Below are 20,395 nucleotides of genomic sequence, written 5' to 3' on the forward strand. Positions count from 1 at the left end.
CAGTAGCTATTTGGTAGCGAAGATAGCCATTTTGGATCAAACAGATAAATTATTTAACAAAACTGGGAGTAAATGTGGCAGTTTTTTGATTGTTTTTGAAGCAGCATTCTGCAAAATATTCACAATAAATGTTTGCTACGTGTTTAGTATGATATATAAAGCAGTTTAGTCTATCCGGTTTTCACCCGCTCCTGTATATCCTATGTATGTTCTTCCTACATGTCATCCGCTGAATGGTTGTGGAACAAGATGAAATGTTCTCATGTTAAGTGGCAGGCATGAAATATGCAGAGCTTAGTGTGGGCACGTGCTGCATGCCGTCCTAGTTGGTTTTATACAGCAATGTTTGGAGCAAATTAACAAGGAACTCTCTGCCAAGCACTTCAGAAACACACAAATAAGTCTTTATGTGATCAATTAAAAATTTCACAAGTCTGCACTGGGGTCTCAGAATAGAAAACATGCCTTTGCGTATCCAGAGTTGGAGTTTAACAGGTGCACTGTAATTTCAAGGTTATGTACACTCAAAATTGCAATGAGGGAAACAAAGCAAAACCAAACAAAGGATATTGACGTTTCAGTTTTATTTCAATGCATACTCTTTTTCTGGAAAATACTTTGGCACAAGAAAAAGCATTAAAGATATATGAAACAAAGCACACACAAAGGTCAAGAGCACTCACTAAAACACTAGGCTAATACGTCTATTATGCAGAACTATGGGATCACAGTTCTCAGTAAATCATGCACAAAGCTTTTTCATTAGTATATGCACATCGCAGAATGCATAAGTGAGCCGGTATAGAAAACAGAAATTTCACTTTAAATTTCCTATCTATAATGTTATCTCCCTTTCAACCTTTCACCTTTTTTATTCTAAAATACTGACCACAAACAAATCACAAAATTTAAGAACATTTGACACATTTTATACAAGTACAGTATTTGCTTATATTATTTAAAGACACTTAAAAAAATATCAAAGCCCTACACTGAGCTGCTCACTATATTTTGGCAGAAATTACAAACGCTTCTAGGACAACATGCTGATAGTGAAACCTTTTTTGTTTTGTTTTAATCAAAAGCATCATAAAAAGACAAGAGCGAGATAATTTCTACTACATATCTAGAAACCTCCTCATGTGAGAAGCCATTTCCAAGAGGTTATCCCTTCCCTGAAATCCTATGATGAAGATATGATATGAAGCTCCAGTGGTTTCCAATAAAAGCCACTGGCCACTAATCAGCACGGATAACCGCTGAGGAAACTCTGCTGTCTGAGAGGATCTGACCCATTTCTGCGGATGTGTGGCTTTTGTGGCCTTTCCAGTTCCATTTAGTGATACAGTATCTGTTCCACACAGGGAGTTTGCTGCTGTTATTGCTGACATGAACAGTGCTTGTGCTTCTAGACCCATGGGTCATAATCTGACCCATCAGCTAAACCTGAGTCACGCACTGGCAGAGCCATGCACACTAAATCAAGGACTGTATTATAACGCTGACCAGTCCTGTTGTAGGCCCACAGAAGGGACAGTTCACCCAAAAATGAAATTTTGTTCCATTATTTACCTTCATGTTGTTTCAAACCTGTATGACTTTCTTTCTTCTGCAGAACTCAAAAGGAGATATTTTATAGAATGCCATGATAGTTGATTTCCATTCAATAGCAGTTGATAGTGGCTCACTTTAAAGCTTAAAAAAGACATAGGAACCAATGTGGTTTGATATTATTGCTGTGTTGCCATCTTTGATTTTGGGGTCTGCAGACATAAGTAGATAAATTCGATTTGGTAGTGAATAACGACTTAAATTTTGATCTGTTGACCATAAAAAGTGATTGCCTTCAGAAGACAGATTGTATGCCTTCAGAGTAATATGACAAGTCAAGTCACATGGACTATTTGTATGACACTTTTTGGTGCTTTTTTAAGCTTTAAAGTATCACAATCAACTGCTACTGTATGGAAATTAGCAATTGCAACATTCTTTAAAATTTATCCTTTTGTGTTCCACAGGAGAAAGAAAGGCATAGGGGTTTGGAATAAAATGAGGGTGAGTAAACATTTTTGGGTGAACTATTTCCTAAACACAACATCAGCTAACTTCATCAGATTCCCATTGTCGCTTATAAGCAATGTTTCCATGCTTGAAATATTTTATTTCCGTTAGCTATGCTATGCCTTCCAATTATTCTCTAAAATTTCATGCTGCAAATTAGTCGTCTTTTTGCCCTGTTCTTCTAAACTTCAACTGTGCCTTTATGTAATGTTACATGCCATAAAAAACTGTGGTATTCATTCAGTGTTTTCACATAACAAACGTCTTATCAGTTCTTCGGCATATTATCACAAGGTTTACTGTGGGTCTCTATCGACAAGCTTCAAGATGGAATAATTCAAGTGCAATAAAGATATACAAAGCTATATCAATGCATCCCTACGAGACTAATTTGCTCATACACACTCCCAATCAGTAATCTCAATGAAAAACCAGGGTGTCATTTTAAGATATCACCCATGGGTGACTATTCATTTCATTGTTGTCGTAAACCCTAATGGTGTTGAAAGATGATTCTCTCTACAGACTGGCTGCAGTCTTTTTATATACCAGCAGTGTAGACTGATAACCTTATATAGTCCAATCATGGAGTGGGGATCCTTGCTCATAACCATTAACATTCATATCTAACACATGGTTCAGTATATTAAACTCTCTATATAGAGTATATGGCTGATGGTTCTTGTGCTGAGTGTAAAGGCTATTGGCTGCAGACTAGCTCTATGTCATTTCTGATATTAGCACTTGTTCTCTTTGTTCTCTCTGTAATTGTCTCTAAGAGGAGGTAGTTGATATTTAATACACCTGTCAAATACCTCTCGATAAAATCTGACTGAACTTTAAAGGGATAGTTCATCTTAAAAAAAAAAAAAAATTGTTGTTCCAAACCTGTCTGACATAATTTCTTCTGAGGAACACAAAAGGAGATGTTAGGCAGAGTGTTAGCCTCCATTATCATTCACCTTGATGGCATCGTAAATGGTGATGAGGCAAGCATTCTGCCTAACTTCTCCTTTTGTGTTCCTCAGAAGAAAGGAAGTCATAAAGGGTGAAACAACATGAGGGTGAGTAAATGAGATAATTTTCATTTTTGGGTGAACTATCCCATTAAGCAGTGCCTAAAATCAGAAGTCAAGAGTTAAACAAGGAAGAATCCAATACAGGAGTCATGCTTCCTGTAAATGGGACCTAAAAGAGACCAGGGGTGGGAGTGTTTGCTGATGGTGTGAGATGATCAGGCAAAAGAAGCAGATTACTTCTACATTCAGGCACATCCACACAAGCTCTACTGGCCTACATTCATACATACACGCAAACAACTAAATACAGGCATCCTATAAAAGTAACATTACTCATGCTTTAAAAAAAAAAACTTTGGTAAATTTCTGTTACCATCCTATCTGTACAATGCAAGTCAGTGACCAGGGGTTTGAAATAGTGACCGGGTTTCATGACTGGGTTTCACTATATGGCTAACAAACAAAATAACATGTAAAATAGTCATGCAAAAACCTTTTTTGAAATCTGGAAACAAGCAATAATGACCAGAGGTATAAATGACTATAAAATCAGCACAATATCACTAAGTCATAAAGGCAGGGTAAGTAGAGCGAGGGTAGCCATTATGCATCTTGTATGTGAGTCATGCACCATAGTGCAAATGGCTGAATCTGAACACCTACGGAGCTGGAACAAACACAGTCCAAGAGTAGTTTAGTACAGAGATCTATGCAATACACACCACATTCAGGAAAGCTGTAGAGTACAAACAGTATAAAGATGGCCTGTGTGCAAAAAGGCCTTTAGATTCAAAACGTTTCTCCAGCATGGATACATTCAATGAAATGTCATGAGGGTCGCAGCAAACTTTAGACTAATCTACGAAATGCGAATATTTTGCATGCATGTGTAGAGATGGTTTAGTTTTGATGCATGTCTGTTTATGTACATATACATGCCAGTTTCATGCTGTGTATATAGTATATAAACATAAGGAGGTTTGATGAAGGGGAGGTATGATAGAGGGTTGGGTTAGTTTAAGGGGTTGCCCTTAACTCTGGGCTTCCATGGCAGGGTATTCGGGGTTTATGAAGGAAAAGCCCTCAAACTCGTCTTGGTCGAGGTTCGTGATGACCTCCTGGTCTGGAGGGGTGAGAACCGGAAGATGGCGGGTGAAAAAGCGGTCAAAGTTCTCTGCATCCCGGCCACACTGCAGGAGGAGAGAAGAACAAGAGAGGCATGTAATGGATGGAGGGTGATGAACATGGTCATAAAGACAGAAGGAGAAAGTAAAAGAACAAATAAAGGTATGAGAATGGATGTGAATATGAGGGAAGTGATGGGCACTACAGATTATTGAACAGCAAGTGTGCCAAAACCTAGTGAGCTGTCTTGCTGTATACTACCTACATAGGTAGCTGCTTTCCAAGACAGCATCCTAGCTGAAATGGAAGCTCAACAGTGTGCAATTTGGAACACTCTACATAGGCAGCAACTCTGTGCGTCATACAAATGGCACCCTTCACGATTGAGAGTAGACTCACCATTGATTTCAAAATAGTTTGGCTTTAGCATGTTGCTAAGCTAACAACATGATTCTCTAATAAGCATAAAACTACATAGCACACACAAATATTGGATAAAATAGTTGGGTAAAATAGATGCTTTTTGAAATTTTACTTATAAAATAGAAGTATATTTTTCATCAACACATCTCTCCCATTGTCTGCCATCTTGAATTTTTTTTTTTTTTTTTTTTTAATGTTTTAATTTATTTTACTAAGCTCCTCACAATGCGTTAACTGATTGTATTTTAAGACATCTTAGAAAGCAGTATAATTATGCTCACTATGTTTTGGAACAGAGCCATAATGTCTAACGTGGTTAATTATTAATGTATGAAAGCATGTGTAGGACTTAACACATTCATACTGATACATTAATATGTTTCTGATGTTAACGGCATGTTAATGTGTTATTAATAAAGCTTTTGAAAACAACAACAACAGTAAAAACAACAACAACGTGAACAGAACCACAAACACATCAGCTTCAGTTCAAATGTCAGCTTTTGAAACTCCATTGTTCTATTGCACTTCATGCGACATTTAAATAGCTAGCTCATCACAAGGGTTAGAGAAATTTAAGTCCATTCAAGCAAATCTGTGAATAAAAATGACAACCCTCGTGCTGTACACACTTGGGGATCCCATTAATGGAGAGCACCAATCAGTGGCAGTCCACCACCAAAACTCACCTTCTGAAGCCCAGTCATGTAATATTCATGAACAAGGCTCACCATTTGGAAATGAAGCAAAGTCAAACCATCAGAACCTTCCAAACATGGCCAGCTCACTCTTTGGCTCATGATGAAGGAGGTTTATCTCTCTGCAGAATCTCCTTTGGCATACAAGTACTGTTGGACCCGCCACATTAAAAGATAGGAAAAATCTGACAAGAGGTGAAAATTAAAGCTGATGTTCGGCAGGCAGCTCCCAATACAATACTCATCACAATTTATGTGTCACAACAACATAAGCTTTTTTTTAACAATATATTGTGACATTGTATGTTTTGTGATATATTGTAATACTATTCAGCCATTAGTTGAGAATCATCACCTTTATTGTAGACAAGCTATAAAATTGTATGGATCAAATACATTATATAGATAAAAGGCCAAATTCAATCATAAGCTTTCGACTTTATAGGAGATCAAAAAATCAGTGGAGACCTTGGTAAAGTCTATAAATGAATCTGCATTTAATGTGCACAATGGGTGGGCAATCAACTTTTTGGTCTATTTGCCACAGTGCCCTAAATATCAAAGCAATTTACCAGCACTTTCACACATTTGCACATATACAGTGAAATTCTTCTTTTTCACATATCCCAGCTAGGCTGGGGTCAGAGTGCAGGGTCAGCCATGATACGGTGCCCCTGGAGCAGATAGGGTCAAGGGCCTTGCTCAAGGGCCCAACAGTGGCATCTTGGCAGTGCTGGGGCTTGAACTCCCGACCTTCTGATCAGTAACCCAGAGCCTTAACCGCTGAGCTACCACTGCACCACTTTCCTAAACCAGTCCCTATATACTATTTTTCCCATTATCTAGTGCATAGCATGCAACGAACTTAAACATTTTACCATAAAAAAGTACTAAAGTGTATGAAATCATGAGCTAGTATTCAAAGACATTGTTCTAAGGTAGCTTTAGTGGCACACACTATTTTTAGCAATATAGTGTAGCATGGGGTCTCCTACCTTAAGTTTTAATTTACCAGTAACGTATAATACAGTTATATAATAAATCAAATTATAGGGTTACAATTCAGAATTTGTTGAATTTTACTCCTCTGGACAGTGTCCTTTATCGGAAAATAAAAAAAGACTGAAGGTTGAAAATTGAATTCTGTAATCTTTATGAAACAATGTAGCATTTTTGTTTCTCTTATGTTTAAGAGTTGCAACAGACGGCTGTACATTTGATTAGTTTAAATGCCACCTGTGATCTAGTTAATCTAGCATACAGTGCTCATTTCCCACATCCTATGTGACACACAACATTTACGGAGTTAAGAAAGCTCAACAAAATCAAAGAATATATATTAAAATTCTCAGAGGAAAAAAAAAAATCTTTTAAAGTGGACCAAACATATTAATCTGTTTTTTTCAAGGTGTCATGCTAGAGCAGCAAATATTCTGTTTCAGCGAAGCATTGGCATTCAGCATCACAGATGTCTCTTGAAAGTCATCTGATCACTAATAAACAGTGGCCTGACCAGTCACTCTTAAAGGGAACACAATATAATCCTATTTCTGAATAGCCAGTGAGGACAATCGATGTTGGACCTTTGTATGCTTATACGGAATTTCAAAGTTTTATAAAAACATATACAGTATACTGTACATACAGTGGCGAAAAAAATATTTTGACACTTAAGCCACACTTAAACATGTACGAATGTCTTCAGATTATTTAAAGTATCAAACCAAGTGGCAATTGTTTGAAAGAAATACAGTAAAGCACAAACACACTTATCAAACACGTAGTTAATTTGTAATGAACTACACTAGTGGATACTCGGCTTGGAAACCTGCTTGAACTTAAAGGGAAGTGACATCATACATCCACTAAAAATGACTTGGCCCCAGTTGGTAAAATGGAAGAAAACTGAAGGTAATTCTAAGAAAAAATGAATAAATAAAAATAATCATTTTGATATTTTGTTATCTAATGCAAATACATTCATTCAATTTGAAGAAAGGTCCAAGTGTCATAATACTTTTTGAGAAAACTGTATTTATAAACTTTTAATTTATTTTTCAAAGTGATTATTCCCATATGTGAGATGCATTGCATGATTCTCAGTATTGCTGTATGCACCTAAACTCTAGGTAAATGGGACCATTAGTGAATCAAATAAATGCTCCCTTTGCCATTGGGCAGCCCAGCAAAAGCTTGAGCTTTAAAAAGACACATTTTATCCAGGAGCCCAATAACCCCATTTTACTGTCTGTACCATTAGCACAGAATCTTCAGTCTGGACCTGCCAGCTCACACAATAGCTTTAGATGTGGGTCTGAGTTTTCAGCAAGAGGCCTTTGACTACCATGTGGATGATTTAGAACCAATACATCTTATAAAAGACATTAAATTCAATCAAAGCTTTGAATTTCTTGGCAAGTCCACTCTCCACTATTAAATTCTGCCGGTGACATACACAGTCAAAGCACACACACATACACACATACTGACAGACAGTGATGGCACTGAGGCATAACATTTGTGTGTGGGAACCATTAAATCACCCAGTGCAGCATCTGTGTACCTCTGCATTCAGATGGCCTTCTAATTTAAACCCAGTTAATGGCCCAATACAGCAGCAGTCTGACCCCTGCCGCCCTGTTACAGATGCATTAGTATTTCTGAATGCAAACATGGGAGGCTGTGACTTATGGATCTGCCTGCCACCGCCATACACATCTAGGCAACTGAACCCACAGAGAGTCAAACGACCTGCTTCTCATCGGCTCCTGAAAATTGAGGCAAAAGCTTTTTGGTGTCCTCTTAGAGCCACCTGTCCACAATCATTATCATCAGGGGGCACATCCACTGTGAACAGCCCCTGCTATTAAAGACACACATGTGACAAGTGCCTTGTCTGAAGACCACTGTGTTAAACACTGCCCATTTACAACTCTCTTTTCTCTCTCCCTCACTGACGCAGCCTCTTCACTCCACACCCTTTCTCTGTCGCCCTATCTCTCTCTCACACTCCGCTTTTATTTCTGAGAAAAAGGAAGCAGCAGGGTTTTCCCTCGGGTCTCTCAAATCTCTGAGTGACTGCTGCACATGGGGATGAAGGAAGAGAGATGGAATGGAGAATAAGATTCTTTCAAACATAAGGTGTAGAACATCAGGCTCGCTCACCTAGCCCTGTTGAAAAAACCATCACAGCTGGCCATCAGCATGGGATGCTGGTGTGCAGGTGTCCCCACAAGGCTTTTTAAAGGGGTTAGAATTATGACATCATTTACTCACCCAAATTTAGTTTAAAACCAGTATGACTTTCAAGTGTACCAGTATTCACCTACTTTTGTGTTTCACGGAAGAACTATAAAGTCGTACAGGTTTCGAACAACACAAGGACAAGAATTTTCATTTTGGGTAAACTAATCCTTTAACCAGAAAGGCTTCCTTGGTTAACCATCTTCACCAAAAAGCCTATGCTAGGTGACAAGCATTACCAGCTGAATATTACTGAGAAGGCCATGACAAAACAAAACAAAACAAAACATAACAAATCAAAAAACAAAACAAAGAACTAACCAGAATTATGCATATATATATATCAAAGGAAGTAAAGGTTGGATCTCTACTTCCTTCAAAAACTGACCAGATCTTAGCAGACAGGATGTGAGGCAAATTTTAAATTGGACGTGAGGCAGCAATTTTCAGCTTTCGGACACAACCTTTCTGTTTTGAGCTGTATGCCTCTCTCTTCCTTCCACCTCACTCTCTTTACCTGGCTTTGATCCCTCTTCCGCCTCCGCCCATCACTCTTGTGTTCCAAAAGGAGAAGAGCATGACGGACAGCATGTGTAAATGAAAGGGTGAGGTTGATGTGACCATATCCAAACTGCATTGACATAGAGAAGGTGCCGGGTTGACATCCAGGAAGTGAGAGTGAGCAACGCTGGCAGCAAAGAGACTGTCAGCATTGCGAGAGCCGCCCCCCACATTAGGGTTGGCACAGACAATCTTGTACCACACAGGCAACAACAGTCCATCTGCTGCAGCTACAGCCAGAGGCGTTGCACCTAGAGCTGGCTACCGTCTCAACCAACCAATCAACAGTCACTTCTCACCTGCCACCAGCAGAGAAATGAAGAGCTCTGTATGGCGGCCCTCCATTCGTTCTGCTCCATCTTGAGCTGTATATCACTCTGACTGTTTCGAGGCCCGTGTCCCCCTTCACCTTGCTGGGGTCCGATTCCCTAATCCACTTCACTGCAGTTATCCCCTGCCAGACACTGCTGTCATGCTTAATTTCAGAGCCACAGGCCGTGATGTGTGGAGGGACACCCAAACCAAATCCTGCATTAGGGCATGTGTTTCCCAGTGGAGTGAGATCTGGTAAGTGGGCGATGATGTGCTCAGCAGGAACGGGGCAGGTTCTGGGGCAGTGGTTTTGCCTGGTTTTGCTTCAGGACCCAAATTTTGCAACGGACATCAAATGGTGAACAAACACAGTATTAGATTAGCTTACTGTACAAAAGTAAACAACAATTTCCCTGAAAATTATTAATATTACCATGAACTGCATGCAAAATTTTTAACAGAAAAAGCGGAATTGGAAAATTTATAATTCTGTAAATGCATAAACAACAGCCGAATTTTTACCAGTCTAACACAAGGAACAAATATTGGCCAGATACTGTATAAGTATTAGCCATATGACCAAGTGACAGGTGAAGTTGCACCAACTCACCATAGGTTTGATGTCAACACCAAAAGATATGAGAAGCATATTTCCCCTCCTTCCACCAAGTTGATGAGCCTATTTCTTTTGCTATCCTAACTATACTGTATAAGCTGCATTTTATCATTTGGATTTAGCATTGTTTTTTCCTTCTGTATGTGACCCTATCAAAACAGACTTGCAACTCAGTGTTGGGTTGCGACCCACCAGCTGAGACCAACTGGTCTCAAAGAACAGTCTGCTTTGAGATCGTTAGCTCTGCAACAACAGGTTTTGTCCCTTGAAATGGGGTACAGATCTGTCATACTCAAATATGAGTGCATAACGAGTTTCATCACGAGTCTCATTCAGATTCAAATTTTCCATGATTTTCCATGAGTTTGTAAAACAATCACTGAGTTATTGAGTCCATCAAGCATGTGGCCATAGTCACTGAGAGGATCTGAAATCATCCGTCTCTCTACTCGACTAATGACACCAGCATGCAAACATCCATCTGCCACTATATAGGCAGCCAACACCACATGAACACTCACAACCACACACACCTGAATAATAGTCAGCTAATGCACCTCACTTCTTTTCCACAGTGCTTGAAAACAAAAAGTGGAAATGCTTTCAGACACATTTTAAAAACCAAACGGAGCACAAGTTTTATATTTTCTTCTATTTTAAAAGGATGTTGACTTTTCCAAGATTATTCTGTAGCTCAGCTGGTAGAGTTTGGAGTTTGCAACACCAAAGTCATGGGTTCAATTCCCAGGGCACGCAAACTGTTTACTGTACTGACAAAATATAAAATATAGATGTATTCTCAAATGGGGAATTTTGTTGTCCAGATACATTCATTGATAATAACTTTAATAATAAAAATCTGTTGATTAATTTCATAAATGCCCATTAAATAACCATTGTATTGATAGCATAGAGGGGTTATCAATAGAGTCTTTAGTGTGTGTGGTTATAATAATAATAATTTAAAAAAAAGTCAGTTGATTTGGATATATTTACCACAAAATAACACATAAGCCAAAGATTTTTCTTGGCATGGTGTGCAGACCATGGAAGTATGCTAAGGCATTAAACAGTAAAATAATCATGAAATGAAAATAAATTCCTATATAGCATTGTGTCGTTTAATAATGACACTCGCAAGAATCCATGGTGTTTGATGTCAATGTTGTCAAACCTGGTACCTGGATTTGAATGAATGAACGTTACACTTATATAGCGCTTTTCTGACACTAAACACAAAGCATAGCAGGGAGATTTGAGCACTATGCATGGCTGTTCTCTACCACTGCCTGGAAAAAGGCTGCTCCATCTGACAGCCTTCACACACACACACACACACACACACACACATGTTTGTGCAGCTATCATTATGAGGACTCACCATAGACATAATGATTTTTATACTGTATGAACTATAGATTCTATCCCCTAACCCTAACCCTAAACCTAACCCTCACAAAAAACGTTCTGCATTTTTACATAAAAAATAAATAAATAAATAAAAAACATCGTTTAGTATGTTTTTTAAGTGATTTGAATTATGGGGACACTAGAAATGTCCTCATAAACCACATTTATAGCATAATACCCTTGTAATTACCAGTTTGTAACCTCAAAAAATGTCCTCGTAAACCACCCAAATCCGCCCACACTCACACACACACACACACGCACACACACGCACACACACACACACGTTAGTGTAGCTATCATTATGAGGACTCTCCATAGACATAATGATTTATATACTGTACAAATTATAGATTCTATCCCCTAACCCTAACCCTACTCCTAAACCTAACCCTCACAAAAAACGTTCTGCATTTTTACATTTTCAATAAAACATCATTTAGTATGTTTTTTAAGAAATTTAAATTATGGGGACACTAGAAATGTCCTCATAAACCACATTTATAGCATAATACCCTTGTAATTACCAGTTTGTAACCTAAAAAAAAAGTCCTCGTAAACCACTTAAACCTGCCCAAACACACACACACACACACACACACACACACACACACACACACACACACACACACACACACACACACACACAGAGGAGAAGCTGTACTCATTAAGGATCTGACTGAGGCTGAAAAATGCATCTAAGTTTGGCCAGAGTCTGGATGCACGTTGCTAATGAAGCTAAGATGCTCCTGTGTCTCATGGTGCTGTGTGTAAGAGAAACAAGAGGAAAGGAGAATATACAGGCTCCTCATTACACCCTACTGCCCTTACAACTTAAGAACTTGAAGGTTTTACTTGTCATTTCTGTGCTGGAGTAGAGCAGAATTTGACACTGGCTTTGAACATTGTGTCCACTGGTCAGTATTGGCCAGTTTGTACTGGTTCAGATTACGATTCCACTTAAATCTTAGTCCTTAATGAATCTATTACCTTAACAGTTCTTTTGGTAATTAAAGAGCCCATGGGAGTTTAGACTTGGTAAAGGGATGGGAATAGGGATCAGGATTTAGGGTTGTAGGTTAGGAATAGTGGTTTGGCTAAAGGTTAACTTTAGGGTTAGATGAGGCGGTGAAGGGTTAGAGCTATAATTGGTTGAAAGGAATGTTGCTCCAGGAGCCTGTCCTTTGGTAAATCATGTTAAGCTTTACATTTAAAAAGATAGAAAGTAATGTAACCCCCATTCAGACTCAAATTTGTAATACCTACCTGTATTTTGGATCACAGCAACACACAAGGACTGTATGTGTGTAAGAGAGAGTGAGAGAGTGAAAGAGAAAGTGAATATGTGTGTGTGTTAGAGGTACACTACCAGTAAAAGTTTGGACAGACCAACTCATTCTGTATTATTACCATTTTCAAAATTTTTGAACAATAGTAAAGTCATAAAAATTATGAAATAACACAAATGGAAGCATTGGAATTAAGTAGATAAAAAAACATACATACAAACAAACAAACAAACAAATGAACAATGTATATTACTGGTATATCATATTTTAGCTTCTTCCAAGTAGCTACTCTTTGCCTAGAGCTCTGCATAATCTGGCCATTCTCTCAACCAACTTCATAAGGTGTCCATCAGTGATTATTTAAACAGTATTGTTTAAAACAACTAGCTTGGTAATCATTTAAGCTTAATATTTCAAGTATAAGGCTTAAGATGAAGAATTTTTTAAGATATAAAGAAACAAAAATTCAGTCAAATGTGTCCAAACTTTTGACTGGTAGTGTAAATGGCTGGGACTTACAACTTTTGGTTTGAAAGGTGGCTGAACTTCCTTGTTTTCCAACTTCTCCCAGTCCATGTAACGGAAGAAAGCGTGTTCCCTGATGTCTCGCTCACCCTCAGGGCCACAGCCCAGCCGCTTCCCTGGGTGCTTGGTCATCAGCTGAAATAATTCAGAGCAGAGTGAGTGGATCATTGGATATTTCATTCAGAATACAGCCAGATATCTGGGTACCCAAGGTCCAAAATTAAAATTCACTAAAGGCAAAATGCAAGTTGAAATTGACTCGTCAGTGGACGGTAACTTTATAACTTTATAAATATGTAGTGCATTATAATACATGATTTAAAATGAATTGGAAGACTGATAGTCAGATTGATAAGTGACATGAACCATTTGAATCAAATTGTCTACTAAAGGAAACATTTGTTGCGACTCGCACGTTATCTAACAACTTTTACATCAGTGAAAAAAATTACCATCCCAGGTTTATCTAGGATGCCTAAAGTGTTTTTCCTCCAGAACTCCATGTGGTCACACAATAATCCAGTTGTAATAAGGACACACATATATCTTGTATGTTTAAATAAGAATAATTCAGTGTAATAAAAACATACAGTGTCCTGACAAGCCAGAAATATTAATAACTGGGACATTTTCTCAATTCACTAAGCATATATAGGAGTTGCAAAAAGTACATTTTGAACCCTGAATGCAGCTGCCATGTAGTGCCCACCTCCAAAGTGTTTTAACAATTTTATTTTACATGCCAAAAATAAATGTTGAATTAACATCTCTGGAGAGGGTGAAACAGCTGTTTTCATTCCCCAGTAGAACATGCTATGTTGAATATAACAAAATCGTTTGGCTATTTTATTCCAGTGAGTGACTTTAGCGTGTGAAGGAGAGATTAGTGAGGGGAAAAGCTCAACAACTCGCTGCTTTTTCTTCAGCGCCTCAGTGCGCATGAAAAATTTATGGCAGCACAGAAAGTCTTTCCATGCTCTTTGTGAGGCAAAGGTGGTGGTGGAGTGGGGAGATGAAGGTCTCTGTTGGCTGGTAGTGCCTTAACCCTCACTGGATCAGGCAGGAGTTGGGCTGGGCTGGGTTGGATCAATCCCTGACCCCCTCAACACCCACTATGCCTTACGGAGACATAGCGCTTGCTAAGAGCTGCATGCTCCACAGCCCTCCAAAGCTTTGTCATCATTAATGTATACAGCCAGGGCATGAAGATGCTTGCCTTGGCGGTTCTGACATGTACAGCTGGGCCGTGCTGCCACAGAGAAACAGCTGGCTAATTCTCTTTCTCCATCAATCCATCCATCCATCTGTCTCTCTGTCTATCCATCCCCCTCTCTCTCAGCTTGTCTCTTTTCTTCTGTTTCTCTCTTTACGGTTGACCACTGATATTTCACAGCCATTCTGCTCTGAACATCAGAGCTGCTATATAATCTGACAGCACAATTCAGGAAAAGCTCTGGAGGCTGACTAGAGCCAAAAACACAACTGACCAGCAACATCGGAGTCAAGTCAATCGCTTTATCTCTCACTCCTGGCCCTGGTCCATCCCTCACAGCAGGAGTACTCCTCAGAGTGTCCAGCACAGAGAGCTACGAGAATTTTGGCCTCATCACTTTCCTGCTACATTAGCCTGAGATGATACGTACATGATCACAGGTTCATACTTAAAAATAAAGGTTCTTCAATGGTTCTCTGCAGCACACCCTTGATATCGAGAACCATTTTATAGAGTCCTTGAGTAAGCTATAGGTGGCGGCAGTCGAAATCTGCAGACCTTTTTCCATTTTTTTTTTCGTGAGGAATTCAACCACATAACCACCTAATAAGCAGCAGACATGGCTGCGTGGATGATCACGTTTGATGTGTTGACTGTTTGCATGAAAGCAATAAACTTTTTATCGTGGTACTTTTGTGACCATTTGGATACAAATGTGTATAAAATAAACTTATCATGTGCTTGCCTTGAAAAGACAATGGGCAACTATTTGTGCATCTCAGTGTGTCATTGTGAAAACCAATTTGAATATGGCAGCTTATGACGTCACTTGCTATTGCAGAAACACAAATGTGTGACGCTCCTCTGCGGGGGCCAGTTATTTACCGTTATGCACGAATGAAAGGTAAAAGCACTAGAAAAAAGATGGTTCTCCAAAGAACTAGAGAAGAAAATGCTCCGAAAATGTTATCCTATGGCATAAGGCTGTATAACTCTAAAGCCTGGTTTATACTTTGGAAGAAGCCAAACATTTTCCTCCTGGACGAACTAAAGCACCCTAGGCGAATGAAGCCGCCGTTTATACTACGTGCGACGTCGTTTTAAAATTAGTTCATTTAGGGTGATTTCATAGTGTTTAACATACTGTTCCAGCCACAAGTAAAGCTAATAATACAGGTTTTTCTCTCCGTGGACCACTGCTTTTTGACCTTTAAAAACTCAAATCTCACTCCACTTATTTGTCGTGGCCGTGCTGTCTTTGTAGAGTTTGTGTTGCAAATCATGTAAAAAAGTACACTTCCACACAATCTCTGAGAGACGGCTTCAAAGTTATCCATTTTAATGACAGTAACCTAGGTAACAACTCCTCAGCTGGCACGCGCTATTGTAAATAAAAAGTGTCACGTCCAACTACACCCACGTATAGTTTTAACCAATCATAAGCACTCTCTGACCAGCCGAGTTCTCTTGGGTCAAGAATTTCAGAGATATGCATGAACAGGAGAAATCTCACCAAATGAACACCTTGGCAGAACAAAAACATCACTGCATTTCATCATCATTTGTAGGCGAACTAAGCGAAGCCTTTTCGCCCAGTAAGTATAAATGAGCCTATACTGGTTCTGACTGGAACCTTTATTTTTTAGTTATGTTGTTCTATGGGAATTTTTCAAGAGCATCAGATATTATTATCAGGGTTCTCAAACTTTTTGACCAGTGAATTCGATGATTTTTCCATTACCTTTCTAGTCATTCATAATTACTGCATAAGGATTTTTGGTTGCACTTTATTTTACAATATGTGTACTTTCAGTATGCTTACAGTGTATTTACCCAAGAAAGTACTGAGTAATATTAGGTAATTACATGCACTTAATATGGGTTAAAGTTAAGGCTGGGGTTAGGTTTAGGGTTAGTACCTAATAATTACTGTAGTTGTTATAATTATATAGTAAATAAATGTAGAACAGTACTGTAAAATATAGTGCTACTGGGTTTTTTATCAGTCCTTTAGAGAATGCTGAGGCGAGTTTCCATTTGTACGTCAGGTAAACTTACTGTACAAATGTCTCCAATAAGACCCTAAACTGACAGACATGTTGTACTCTACTCAAGTACTTAGAGAGTTATATCTATCCGATTAAATATTTTAGAGCAGAACAAAACTAGAACAATTTATATTCACTTAGGAATTTCTCATGAATTTTCCAAAGACTTTACAGATAACCGTAACTTTTTCAGGCCTGGAAAGCTCAATTCCCTGATATTTTCCATGACCATGGAACCGCTACATTATCATCACATGACTGTGAATACTGATGATGTAATGACTCATTCCAGCAGCATCTTCTGATCAGTGAGGAACTTCATTATACAACATAAATAAAAGACAAGAGATCTGTCTCCTCTTATGTATTAGCTGCATTCCAACTGTATTAAGAACAGGCTTTAAACTGAATATGTACCATCCTCGAAACTCAGATGGTTTGACAGATGGCTTGAGATATCATTGTAGTGTTAATGTGTGGTGACAAGGACTTACTTAAATGCAATATATGCAAAGAAAAAGAGGAGAGGAGAGGAGACAGGGAAAGAGAGAGTTTGTTAGCTCTAGATTGGCCTTAGTCGTGGCGTATCAGTCGGTATCAGGCTTGCATCCCGAGCCTCTCTCAGCGGTGTGCTGGGCTTTGTTCCATATCAAAGAACCGCAGCATCCAATTTAATCCGCTCATATCAGAGCTGTAAACTCCATCAACACTGGTAATACTCTTCAATTAGCACTCAGCGTTGCTACATTAGAGCTTGCTACAGCACACATCATCTACAGAACCTACAGTATGTGTTCTTTCAGGTTCATTAAATGAGTCCCTAAAACTCACCTGACTGGGTTCAATTTATTTACATAAATAAAACATCTTATCTTTTTCAATACCATGTGTGTCAAAACCTAGTGAGCTGCCAATCAACACTTAACAAATACTACCCCAATTGCTAATGAAAACAAAAATGAGTGATTTGTAAATTATATTCACCCTTTGCTATATTGAAAGCTCTACAACTACACATTATGTGATATTCTACCATATGAATTTCATTTTCTTTTTTTTCTTTTTTTTTTTTATATTTTATGTACAGTAATTTCAAATCAGTTGATTGCAACACGCTCCAAAAAAGTTGGGACAGTTGAGTGTTTACCACTGTGAAACATCACAATTTCTTCTAATAACACGTATTAAGCATTTGGACACTGAATACACAAGTTTGTTAAGTTTAGAAAGTGGAATTTACCACCTTTCATCCATTATGTAGGTCTACAGCTGCACAATTGTACGAGGTCTTCATTGCCATCTAATGCGCTTCATAATGTGCCACACATTCTCAGTTGGAGACAGGTCAGGACTGCAGGCAGGCCATCTAGCACCCACACTCACTGCTTACATCATGCACTTATAATCCAGGCAGTATGTGGTTTGTAGTTGTCCTGCTGGAAAATGCAGGGATGTCAATGTAAAAAACGGTGCTGGATGGCAGTATATGTTACTCCAAAATTCGTACATATCTGTCTGCATTCATGGTGTTCTCACAGATGTGCGAGTTACTCATGCCATGGGCACTGACACACGCCTGGCCCATACAGACATTGGCTTTTGGACCTGACGCTAAAAACAGCTTGGATGGTCCTTTTCCTCTTTGGCCTGGATAACTCAACGGCTGTATTTTTCAAAAACTTTTTGAAATGTGGACTCTTCAGACTAAAAAACACAGTTCCACTGTTTGTAGGGATTCTGCTTTGCATAGTAAAGTCTTAACTTGCATCTGTGGATGCAGCAGTGAGTGGTGTTGACTAACAAAGGTTTACTAAAGTTATCCCAAGCCCATGTTCATGATATCCATTACAGATGAATGCCGTTTTTTAATACAGTGATGTCTGAGGGATTAGTGATCACATGCATTCAGAAATGGTTTTTGTCTTGCCCTTTACGCACCGAGATTTGACCAGATTCCTTGAATCTTTTAACTATATTGTGCACTGTACAGGGTGAAATGCTCAAAATCCTCCCAATTTGTCTTTGGGGAACATTGTTCTCAAAGTGCTGGATTATTTGCTGAAGCATCTGTTGGCAAATTGACAAGTCTTGAACGATCCTTGCTCTTGAAGGACTAGGCTGTTTTGGAGGCTCCTTATACAGTATACAGTACTATGACACAATTGCCTCACCTGTTTAACATCTCCTGTTTCACATTGCCTTGTTATTTCAAATTGTTATTAGTCTTAAACTGCCCCTGTCTCAACTTTTTTGGAGCATGTTGCAATCATCTGATTTGAAATTACTGTGCATTTTCAAAGAAACAATTAAATTCACAAGGTAAAACATCATATTATGTGTAGTTGTATTGCTTTTCAATGTTTTATAGCGAAGGGTGAATATAATTTACAAATCACTCCTTTTTGTTTTTATTTGCATTTTTCATACTGTCCCAACTTTTTCGGAATTGGGGTTGTAGCACCATTTACATTTATGCATTTGGAAGACGCCAAAGTGACTCCAAAACCTACCAAAGTGAATCCAAAACCATTCCAAAAGCTACTTAGTAGTTGACATCGAACATGTTTTGAGTGCATCTGTACACACTTTCTTAAAATAGTTTTTCATAAGTTAACAAACGCTAGATGGACGTGGTAACGTTGCGACGCATCTCTCTGTTTATTCAGTGTCTCACGCAGGAGTGGAGCATTTTTAAGACAAAGTGTTAACATAAAAGAACTTCTTTTAAAAATGTTTCTTAAGACACGGGCATTCTGTTCCATTGGTTGCACTGCATCTAGTTTTTTTTTTTTTTAACACAAGAACATGTTCTATCTTAATAGCCCCTTACAATGCATCCAAGACATACATTTTGTCAGTATCGGTGTTACCTCGTAATTGAACCCATGACCTTAGTGTTGCTAGCGCCACACTCTACGTAAGTTGAGTTACAGGAACACTAGATGGTAATACCATGATATTTTGATATAAACCATGGTACTGGATGATTAGCATATTCAAATGACATGGTACTGTATTTACATGGCATTCCAAAGACTATCATGGTATTACCAGGGTGCCATGTCCAATTGTACACAGCATTTTTAGCTGACAGTGAGCTACCTACCTAGACAGTATTTCTGAGCATCAAAGGCATCTTCAGAATTTGCCTATGTTGCCTAAAAATGCTGTTAGCACACTAGGTTTTGAAACAGCTATAAAATTATAACGCATCAAAATATATCATTACTATTCCCTGCAATCTATATCTTAGTGGCACAAATTAATATTCCCACAGCTTATCTTCTGTGCATAAAATCCTACTGTATATTCCCATTTAACCTAAAACCCCAGACTCTTCACAAGCAAGAGAAAGGATTTACATGTTCTTCTTTATGGCAGAATAAGGCACAAACATTTTGATTTCAACAGGTCCAATTTCTCCATCTGTCCCCTGAAAGTCACAAGGCCAGGCAAAATTAGTCATTCAATTACTGTGCTTGAAGAATGATTGCTTCGCTTAGTTAAGGGAAATACCTCATTTATATTGTATGGCTCCATTGTAGCTGTACCAGCAGTGTGGGCAGCAGTGCCCACTCTAAAGCAGCGCTTGTCCAAACTTACAGGATTTTCCAATCTGTTTTAAATGTCAAGGATTCATTTAGTATTCCTGCTCTATTCTAGGAGATGGTTGGAGAGAGAGGCCTCCAGAATCTGACACACCCGCTGCACTACAGAATTAAGCTATTTGAAAAGTTCAGCAAGCACTTACAGCAGATCTTTTGGAGAAGAGAGAGAACTCATCAAGACAATGAGCACTGCAAACAAAGTGAGGAGAAGACAAGAGAGACAGACGAAAGGGAGGGAGAGGTG

General features: G+C 38.6%; 1 protein-coding gene across 3 annotated transcripts in view; it reads right to left on the reverse strand.

Annotated features, from left to right (window-relative positions):
• Positions 1-20,395, reverse strand: part of LOC127451031 (protein kinase C beta type-like) — a 203,671-nt gene that overhangs the window by 12,045 nt on the left and 171,231 nt on the right. For 2 of the 3 annotated variants that reach the window (XM_051715509.1, XM_051715511.1), the window contains 2 exons: positions 13,277-13,417; positions 577-4,270 (listed from right to left, as the gene is read on the reverse strand). In XM_051715509.1, coding sequence (XP_051571469.1) covers positions 4,112-4,270; positions 13,277-13,417 — 300 coding nt within the window. In that variant the 3' untranslated portion in view covers positions 577-4,111. Of the gene's footprint in view, positions 1-576; positions 4,271-13,276; positions 13,418-20,395 lie in introns of those variants that run through there. The other variant, XM_051715510.1, reaches the window with a different exon arrangement.

This window comes from Myxocyprinus asiaticus, chromosome 13, assembly GCF_019703515.2.
Source record: "Myxocyprinus asiaticus isolate MX2 ecotype Aquarium Trade chromosome 13, UBuf_Myxa_2, whole genome shotgun sequence".
NCBI lineage: Eukaryota > Metazoa > Chordata > Actinopteri > Cypriniformes > Catostomidae > Myxocyprinus > Myxocyprinus asiaticus.